Genomic DNA, 11,250 nt, shown 5'->3' with positions numbered 1-11,250 from the left:
TGAAGTAATATTGTAGATGTTCGTTGGCAAAGTTGATACAGAATTGTTCAAAACTGTTCTGTCCAAAGTCTTCAAAACCAAAGATGTCCAACACACCAATTGAGTTCCCCTGTAAAACAAGTACAACACACACTTACTTCTAATGTTACCATGGTTACATTTTCTGTTCACCTCCATGGTTACATTGCCTGAATTTTCATACTTGACAGAACCATGGTGTCCACTATAATACTTCATTACGTTACAAGGTCAACCATGATGTACAATGCCATCTTCATAGTGATCTAAAGTTTCAGGTATTGAGAACATATAGCTACCTATATGCTATCAGCTATTCTGATAGCCTTACAGACATCGTCAATCTACCTGTCTCTGAATGTCTTCATCTCTATAGCAACCAATCCGTTTATGTGTTCCTGTCCGTCTACTATCTGTCAACTGGTCTCTAAATCTATGGTGGTTGCCCATGTCTGTCTGTCTGTCTGTCTGTCTGTCTGTCTGTCTGTCTGTCTTGTTTATTTGTCCCATGATCAACCTGTCTCTAAATTTGTTTATTTGTTTACTATAATGTCCGTCTTTTATCTACCAGTCTAGATACCTCTATATGAGTCTCTCTATCTGCCCAGCTACCTGTCTCTCAGTCTCAATCTGTCAGTCAGTCCATTTATCAACCAACCAACCAACCAACCAACCAACCAACCAACCAACCAACCAATCAATATCAAACTCTTTTGTCTTCTCATCATGTATGTACTGTCTGTTGTCTGTCTATCTCTGTCCATGTCATTTTTCCCTAGATGCATCCACTAATAGACATCCATAGCTGGTACACAGCCAACAAGAGTGATGTTTTGACATTCACCAACTCTCATAAAAAGTTATCAAGTAATCTGACACTAGGAGCTAGATCAGCAATGTGATAGTGATACATCATCATTTATTTCTGTATCATCCTGTTTTGATTTCACACAGACCGTCCTAAATATATGATGTACAATAAATTAACAAAGTACGTATGTTATTTGTAGGATTATCATTGGAATCTTTTCTGTAAGATTCCAACTAACTAAATTGCACTTTTTAAAAATAACATTACATATTTTACATGTGTGGTTGGAAAAAGTTACTGCAAAGTCCTATGGACTAGCATCTTGCAGTATCCTTTAATATGATCAGTTATGTTTTGCCTGCTGAGGCCTAGCTGGAATACAGGTCTTGTATTCAACTATATATATATCATACATATCTTTTTGCAACTGTAGAGAAAGTAATGAATAGTGACGTATGGTCTTATGACCTACACAAGTATGACCATGTTTTACATATTTGTATATGTGTGAGGTCTTTAAAGATTTAATGTGTCTGTATGTTTCTGTATGTCCATTTGTACACATGTGACGTGATGTGACAACTGTCTGTCTGTCTGTCTGCATGTATGTATGTATGTATGTATGTATGTATGTATGTATGTATGTATGTATGTATGTATGTATGTATGTATGTATGTATGTATGTATGTATGTATGTATGTATGTATGTATGTATGTATGTATGTATGTATGTATGTATGTATGTATGTATGTATGTATGTATGTATGTATGTATGTATGTATGTATGTATGTATGAATGTATGTATGTATGTATGTATGTATGTATGTATGTATGTATGTATGTATGTATGCATGCATGTCTGTCTGTCTGTATGTATGTCTGTATGTATGTATGTATGTATGTATGTATGTATGTATGTATGTATGTATGTATGTATGTATGTATGTATGTATGCATGTATGTCTGTCTGTCTGTATGTATGTCTTTGTTCATCCATCCATATGTGTTTGTGTGTGTATGTATGTATGTATGTATGTATGTATGTATGTATGTATGCATGCATGTGTGTACGTACGTATGTATGTATGTATGTATGTATGTATGTATGTATGTATGTATGTATGTATGTATGTATGTATGTATGTATGTATATACATATGTAGTGTACAGACACACGTATGTACTCTCTATGTATGCAGATATATACAGCTGGGTTAATGGGTTGTCAGAATAGATAGATTAATGTTATGGATGACTGAACTAGTACAATGTGAATATTTGATACTTACATGAACGTTGTTATCAGACTTCATCTCATACCTTGACATCAGTGCATGGTTAACTTGTAACACAATCCAATCAAATAAGGCACTATACAAACACTTAGCCAGTGCATCACGGTTGTGAATAGCCTACATGATACAAGAACAAACAGTCATCATGAAGTTGGAACAACATCACTCACTAGTAGTTTGGCAATGAATTTCAATGATACCATTCTTGTCAATGGAACAATGCAATCATACTGTAGTTTTTACTACATTGTCTGTTGTCATACACACATGTTCATTTTACTTTGACATTTCTCAGAAAGTCTTACACATGTAACTTGCAAGGCCAGTGATTTTATGGTCTATATTTTCTACCCTCCAGTCATAATCAAAAGTACAAATCACATAAACTTTGTTCTGTATGTATCTCTTAATTGTGTTAGTGAAAAAGTGCATTATACGTAGCCCAATGTAGTACACCCCTGACAATGCTAAAATTTGGGATTCACTACCAAGAATTTTTTGACTGTGAGTAGAAATTTTCATTACTAAGGATGAAGACAAGAGTCCATGAACATTCATTTTCACACTGTCACATAAACTTTACTTTGGAAATCAGCAAATCTCCACCTTGCATGGGGAACAACATCAATGACATATGGACATAAGTCGGGGATAAAGGAAGGTATCAAGTGTATCATACCCAAAAGCTGAGAATCTATGTAATTTGTGAATGACCATCTTTATGTCATGTAAGCCTATTTTCAATATTTGTGTTCATTTCATTGCATATCACAGTATCAAGTTCTGAAAACACAACTTTCCCTTTAGTGTGATAAATCAATTTATTTCCATCCACCAGGATTTTCCCAGGAGTCTGACAAGTATCCTTGCAGACACATTTAGTTTGATTCTGCTTATTTTTACAACTGAATGTGTTGATCCCAAAATGAGAAATGAGCAAACCCATAATTGTAATAAAATGTCATAAACACAACAATATGTTATTGTTCTCTACTTTTTATTTCAGCACTCTCTCACACCCACTCACCTCATTTGGCTTGTACTGGACAACAAATGTATCTCCTCTTGCCACAGACTTCCTGGTAGTCAAAGCAGCGAGTAATGTTTCCTGTTTCACTTTCAGTAGATCAGAAATCACTTTGACAAGCCCAACGTTCTTTACTGTGACTCCTTCATCCTTCTCAGATTTCCTACGAAACTCAACGTTGCCAAGATGGAGTAGCGCCGACAACACCAGAAAGATTCTGTGGGAGGAGAAAGTTTACAATGCATAATTTGAAACAGGATAACTATAGCACAATACGTCACTATAAATTACACAGTGTCAAACTTCCTACAAAACTCACTATTTCCCAGAAGGAGTAACACTGACAGTATTATAACAATTATGTAAAGAGAAAGAAAGTTTATACCATATGTGTGACATATTATTATTATCACTATTATATTACATTTAATATTATCCCTCTCTGGGAAATTAGTCTTGCAACAACACAGAAAAACATACATATAACCTTATACATTAAAATACCAAGAACAACATTTAACAGAAGTACGAAGATGTTGAAAACTGAGTAAAAGACTACATAAAAACAGACCCACACTTCCTTTACTTCTTACATTCTCTGGTTAAGTATTCTGATGACAGAGGGTACATAACTAAGCCCATCGTCGCAAACCACAACCGTTTTACGATACCGTTTCGTAACGAGCTGGTCAAAGAAATAATAGCTCTGGTTTGCCAGAATGATCTGAGCTTAGTACAATGTGTTCTCAAGGATAAATTTCTATACCTGTGACCCAGGGGAAGCATCTCAAAAAGAATGAGCTAATGCATGGCAAGGGTCATTGGTAATTTTTCCAGCTTTAACAAATGCTCAATTTCCATACAATGATTTCATGCTTATTACAACAAGAAGATACAATATTCATCCAATACTTGCAACAAAATCTGCACTTGAGTATTAACTGGTTTCCCTGTTCGCAGTTGTACGTAAACCAGTTCCAAAATGATTTAACAATCAAATCAAACCCTGAAAAAGGGGGGGGGGGGGGGGGGGGTGGCGATGGAGATGGGGGATTTGATCTGAAATCAAGTTGGGGTGGGAACAGCTGCATAAATCACATTATATCGAATAGAATCTTTATTGCATCTGTTGAGAAAACTACATTTCTTCATTGAATTTTCTGCAAATAAGTTTTATATATGAAAAGCCAAGTCTGTACTATGGTTGATGCCATTAAAATTGTATGACAAAATTTTCTATTGCATATATACATTTACACCTGAAAATAGTCTCACAGATCTATGCTGCATTTGTTACATTTGATGTATGAGTACAAAAGGCTGGAGGGGGTGGGGGTGGGGTTGATTGGGCATAATTTCACTTCCACAATTCAACCCATGACATTTACCATAGCATTCTTTTCTGTACACTAAGATGGATGGAATGTGTTAGGGGATGATTTTAATGTATACTTTATTAACCTACAAACGGTTTTCCTTTTACAGAGTTTAAAGTGCTAAAGCCTGAAATACCACAAGCCTTGACCTGGCCTTACAGATGACAACCTTCCTGTTACAACATTGCATTGTGGGTAACAGGTGAGAGATCACACGACAGCTGCATTTTGCCATCAAACAGTTCTGAAATATAGCTCGGAAATTCCTTTTATTATTGCGAAGATGATCTGTAGGGACCCTGACAGCTGCCAGCTAGTGTATTAATCTTGTGAAACTAGCCAAAGGCGTTATTGTTAGAAGCAATTTCAACAACTGTCAGAGATAGGTAACTGTGTCGTAAATTGAGAATCTATGACCAGGATGAGTTTCTCATGGCATGCACTGATTTACATTCAATTTGATTCATAAAACATGACTTGCAGTGTCAAAATAACAAGACATAGATAAAATTCTACATATGTATATCACATCATATATAAATTGTAGGAATGTAGAATGATCCAATCAGTTCTGTAACTGTCAGCACTAACTACATATTAATAACTAATATTTTACGATATACATATGTTATACATTTTTGAGTGAATCTAGCCTGTAATCTGGTCATGCGCGGATTTCGTTCTTGCTTTTCCCCAATCACGCCTGGTATTTTGCTAATGATCTAGGTTGTTAGCAAATTGCTATGTGTGGTCACCTAATGCTATGGCCAGAAAACTAGACTATCAAGATATGTTGTGTTGTTAAATCTTAAATTAGAAGGCTTCTCAACCAGTGAGTGCTGCTGGCTAGTAGCATGGCACGAATGTCGTATCTTACAGACTACCAGAAAACAAGTGAAAATTATAACTGGGTTTTCAATTTTTCCTACTGTTGGATGACACCAGCAGCATCACCATGTGACTAGAACCAACTCAGTGTTGAACTGTATGATGTATACCTGATTACCATGTTCAATGTCACTGCTAGAAATCATACATCTGATTTGAGCTTTGACTATACGACCATTATTGCAAAATGTCAGACATGATTGGAGAAAAATGAGAGCAAAATCCCTGGATTCTAGGCTAGAGTAGTCCAGATGCCAACATGGTTTCTAACTAAACCACATCTCGATCAGCACAAAAAGTTATTCATCCAATCAGTGAACCCAAACTGCTATAGTGACGTAAACAGTATATAAGGAGCATCCTGAGTTGACAAATATACCATATTTGGACTTTTCATAACTGTCCCAATAAACACCAACTTCATCAGGGACTGTGTTATTGGTTAGAATTTTTTGATTGATTAACAAAGACATGATGTTAATGACTGTGTGTGTGGCTGTGGATGAATTTTATATTTCATCTCATGCATCTCAGGACTTCTAGAGTGATGACTTTGACTATACTGTGAGTGGCGGTGTAAATGGTAATGATACAGTATAGGAACTAGACTAAGGCTAGAGTGAATAAGATTGATGCCATATTATTTCCTTTTATCAGACATTAAACTTCACATTAAGTATTCATTACAAGAGAATACCACTCTGATGTCAATATACAGTAACAGTCCAAACATCCTGTCAGGAAATCAATGGAAATTTCTGACATTTGAGTACAAGTATTTGCTGTATATTAGGGATAATAAGAATGCCACTGACTATACATACACTATGCTATGTTCACAACTACCATATACAGACATCTGTTATTATCTGATGTGTTCTCAGAAGTTAAGGTGATTAAAATTTTTGACCTACATTTTTCACATTTGTAAGTCTATGATCTATATCAAGGGTATCCTGAAATTTAATGAGGAACAAACAGATGGCCAAACAAATGTACCAGACAAATTCAGAATGCATACTTTTGGCATGGTGTGAGGGAACCAAAACTTTGTGGGCTGCAGAGCAGTGGACTAACTCTGTAATCATAGATTTACATTTTCCTTTGGAGTAAAGGCATGTATAGGATTTAGGGTAGCTTGAAGTTACATATGTTAATTTTATTCAATACATATTCAGCTTGTATTTTATACTATGATCATATTCTGAAAACGTACCTTTTTACGTCCTTTCATCATAAGGCACTTAGTATTTTTTCCTTTTGTGTATGTGTATATACCTTTTTACCAGTGTTTTTTTTACTGATATCAGAACATTTTAAAAGTTTTTGAATGGAGTATTGTCTTATTTATTCCTGCTAGTTGTGATTACTTCAACGTAATACACTTATTATAGGAAATGGGGATAAAGATATTCCGTTCTACATTTTCCCCAGTTTTTCAAGCAGAACATCACAATAAATTAACAACCCTTCTCTGCAGATAACTGTGCTATCAACTTATACAATACACCGGAGACAATTTAGAAAAGTCATTATCAGATGTAGACAATGTACAAAGGACATACCGCCTCATGGTTTCCCTTGAAAATCCAACCATTTCCATGGACTGTTTCAATCTGGAAAACTCGTACACTTCATCTACACCTTCCAGTGTGTATGTCTTACTCTGAAACATATATAAGATACATTTAATGAAAAAGTATATACTAGGACTAACAAACACATGTATCAAAATCATTATATATGATTTTCATTTCATTTTCTTTCAACTTTTTATTCTACAATTTTCTTCTTATAAGTTAATACTGAGACGTTGGTATTACCTGATTGAGATAATGGTAGTCTTCAGGTTTTCCCAACCATAACGCTTCCTTCTCAGCATTTGAAGCACCAGCAAGGAGATAGTAAAATACATGATAGTTTCTTTCATTTTCATTCAGATGGACTATCCTGGATTTTTCAAGTAAATAATTCTCAACAATAGCACTAAAAATGGAAGAAGAAGAAGAAAAAGTAAGCAATTAAACTTTGATGTATGGATGGCTGGTTGATTGACGGATGGATGGATGGATGGATGAATGGGTGGATAGATAGATGGGTGATTGATTGGATGGATGGATGGATAGATGGATGAATGAACGAATGGATGGGTGGGTGGGTTGATTGATGGATGGATGGATGGATGGATGGATGAATGGGTGGATAGATAGATGGGTGATTGATTGGATGGATGGCTGGATTGATGGATGGATGGATGGATACATGAATGATTGGGTGGATGTATGGATGGGTGGATGACTCAAAACTACCAGGGATAGGTGAGTTGTGAACAGAGCATACAAGTGCTGTACTCAAAGTTTATATCGTGAATATGATGTATTCCTTATTTGGTAAATGATACAAAAGTTATAGATCTAAACAAAACAAATTTCAATATCAATTCATCTTGCTTTATTTATATCAGCATTGCATCCTGTCACAAGAGGGCAGTATTTATTGGTAAGGTCTATTCTTATAAATGTTACTTACCCATGAGCTGTTCCATTTTCTTTGTAGTTGACTTGAATGAATTTACCAAATCTACTACTGTTATTATTCACAACTGTCATAGCATTACCAAAGGCCTGAAAAGGTAGAACAAACGAAAGACATTTAGACATATTCTTGAAACCCAACGGGGCAACAAATGATTGTAATTTCATTCATCTTTAATCCAAGAAAGCTTCCCAGAGGACTACTGAGACAGCCATTTCAAGGCAATGACTCTATCACTTTACAGAGATGAATACACCTTGTAAATTCACTTACTGGAAAAGAGCACGGACTGTCCTTCATATTTGAAATGGTGCAGACAAAGCATTACAATGTAGTACAATTCATTTTAAATGTATGTCTGGTTTTCAAGTGTATATATCACTTTACACCAGGTGTTTACTGGCAAATTATTTTAACAGAAAAGGTCCACGATTGTCTTTCACATCGGAATCCATGCGTGCACCAGGAAATCCGTTTATTCAAATACACATATTCAAATGTCAGCCCTTCCCCTCTAGAATAAATGTGGCATGTATACTGTGTCAGACTAAAAAAAAAATTGTCACTTGTTTGTGAAGTCATGCATGTACTAGAAATATCTGACACAGGTACTAGGTGAATACATGTATCTTGTCTAGCTTTCTGTCTCAAAGCAATCTATTTTTTCATGATGATATTGTCTACCTTAAAAATCATAAGCTGAAGATTCAGATGTATTGAAACTGATACATGTAACTTGTCTATATTTTTTTCACGACTCTAAAACCGTAATCTATAATTTGCAAAAAGATCGGATAAATATCAGGGTAGATTAAGTTGAGATTAAAATAAATTTTCAGTGTAGTCATTATGGATGCCCATTTTGTGTTACAATCCAGTTATTACAAAATGTATGATTGTTACATACATGCAGATCTGCCTTCCACAGCATTTGAAGTGGAAACAGACACTCAAAACAAGTGGAAAGGTATCCAGACATTTTAACATAACAAGCACTTAACCTTCTGTTTTTGAAAGATATATATCCCTTTGTGAGAAAATGTCAAGTGAAAAAAATTGACCAAATCTAATTATATTTAATAGATATTTCCCAGCACTTACTAGCAAATATTAATACAATATTCATAATATAGTATGTCATTTTTATATCTTCGTTAATAATTTTAGTCACATTTTAAAAAAATATATATTTATCTTTCACTTCCTCAGCGAGATCTTGTGAGCACATCTCTTTCTTCAGCTCTTTAATTTAAAAAATACAAAATGCATGTCTGTTAGAAAATTATATTACGATTTCAAGCATACTAATACTAGAAATATACACAATATAGTAATTGCATGTCTATTTCATTTGTTCTGTAATACTAGGAAATGCACATTGTATAACTACATCTCCTGTGTACATGCTCCGACAAGTCTAGCAAATACATCTTCTGTAACTGCAAATAATGTTCTTCTTGGCTCATTAACAATCGCATATAGACACACTGAAAGTGTATTTTTTCTATTCTTACTAGCAAATGTAAATTCAGTCAGTGCATGCACTTTTCTGTTTCACTCACTAGCAAATACATGATTTTGTAATTGCATTTTTTTTACTCTTACTAGCAAATACATTTTCTGTAACTGAATGTACTAGCAAATATACATAGATTTCTAGGCATGACTCATAAGACCATCAATCAATACTAGTATTTCTCTCTATTCATACATATTGAATTCAATACAATTACTAGTATTATTATTACACTACAGTGTTCTCCCTACTACAGTCACTACACTGTGTAGAGAAAGCACGGCGAAACATCGTCCTTGTCATCTAGGCCTACATGCTTGGCAGGTTTCTACCGTGCATTGAAAGTGAATGACAAAATCATAATAATACTTTCACATGAAGAGAAATGGCTGATCCCAATGTACATGTGTGTATGTGTTAAAATAAACGTCAGAGTTTGTTCCAGTGTTGAAGACATACATAATATGACCTGATCACTATGCAAACAAATATGCAAATTACCATGCTATTTACATGTAAATATATATGCAAATTAACCTCCATCTATCATGGGGAGAACACTGCACTGATGTAGAACTGTTGTCTTGATACCCTGAGTATTCACACCATACTATTTACATCTTATTTACAATTGATGGTATGAACCCCTAGAATCCCAATACAACTGTAGCATAAATTTATATTTCAGCGAGGTGGCGACAAGTTCGAATATCTCTCAATTATTTCATGGTAGCAGTGGTGCCTGCACAAGTAATTCTATGATGGAGTAGTAATGATGTGGATTATGATGTTTAGGTTTAGGTTACATAACATCAAGTCAAATTCAATTTATAAGCTGGTTTGATTACTGCACAGAGTGAATACACAGATAAATTTATGTCAATTAAGAGAAACCTAATTAAAAGTTTATTCAATGACTGCCTACATTTATAATTGATTGAATTCATTGTTGACATAGTGGTGTTCAGTGGGTGCAGAATAAATTACAAGGTGTTGACTGGAAGCATAATATCAGAGATATTCCAACAACATGTACAGGTACATGTATATTGTAACACTGTCCACACATTGTAGCTTTTAGTATTACAGCATGTTGTACAATGAAATACAGAGGATAAGATGAAAGGTTGCCAACATTCATTCTTATTAATATTTCCACTTGAAATTAAACCCCTTTCATTACAACGTAATTTACATGTACATTAGTATCTACAAGTACCTGTATCTATTTTAATTATCAATCAAGCTTAAAAAATGAAATAAAACACAATTCTGCAGTGATGTGTCTGTCTATATCGTTATTCAGTTATTCATTCATTTATTCATATATGAAGGTAAGTAGGTAGGAATGCCATGGGTAGGTAAATAGGTAGGTAGGTAAATAAGTAGGTACAAAATGTAGGTAAATAGGTAGGTGTAGGTAGGTAGGTAGGTAGGTAGGTAGGTAGGTAGGTAAGTAAATAAGTAGGTAGGTAAATAGGTAGGTGTAGGTAGATAGGTAGGTAGGTAGGTAAATAGGTAGGTGTAGGTAGGTAGGTAGGTAAGTAAATAAGTAGGTAGGTAAATAGGTAGGTGTAGGTAGGTAGGTAGGTAGGTAGGTAGGTAGGTAGGTAGGTAAATAGGTAGGTGTAGGTAGGTAAGGTAGGTAGGTAGGTAGGTAGGTAAGGTAGGTAGGTACTAAGGTAAGGTAGGTAAGGTACATGTAGGTAGGTAGATAAGGTAGGTAGGTAGGTAGGTAGGTATGGTACATGTAGGTAGGTAGATAGGTAGGTACATGTAGG

General features: G+C 34.9%; 1 protein-coding gene across 2 annotated transcripts in view; it reads right to left on the bottom strand.

Annotated features, from left to right (window-relative positions):
- Window positions 1-11,250, bottom strand: part of LOC144443365 (unconventional myosin-IXb-like) — a 70,973-nt gene that overhangs the window by 32,353 nt on the left and 27,370 nt on the right. For both annotated transcript variants that reach the window (XM_078132831.1, XM_078132830.1), the window contains exons 3-8: window positions 7,948-8,042; window positions 7,242-7,404; window positions 6,984-7,084; window positions 3,155-3,371; window positions 2,122-2,244; window positions 1-109 (exon numbers count right to left, since the gene is read on the bottom strand). The exon at window positions 1-109 is cut by the window's left edge and continues 26 nt beyond it. In XM_078132831.1, the coding sequence (XP_077988957.1) occupies window positions 1-109; window positions 2,122-2,244; window positions 3,155-3,371; window positions 6,984-7,084; window positions 7,242-7,404; window positions 7,948-8,042 (808 nt within the window). The remainder of the gene's footprint in view (window positions 110-2,121; window positions 2,245-3,154; window positions 3,372-6,983; window positions 7,085-7,241; window positions 7,405-7,947; window positions 8,043-11,250) is intronic.

This window comes from Glandiceps talaboti, chromosome 12 (assembly GCF_964340395.1).
Source record: "Glandiceps talaboti chromosome 12, keGlaTala1.1, whole genome shotgun sequence".
NCBI classification, from domain to species: Eukaryota; Metazoa; Hemichordata; class Enteropneusta; family Spengelidae; genus Glandiceps; species Glandiceps talaboti.
The sequence above is the reverse complement of the archived record's forward strand: the minus strand, read 5'-3'. Positions and strand labels throughout refer to the sequence as shown.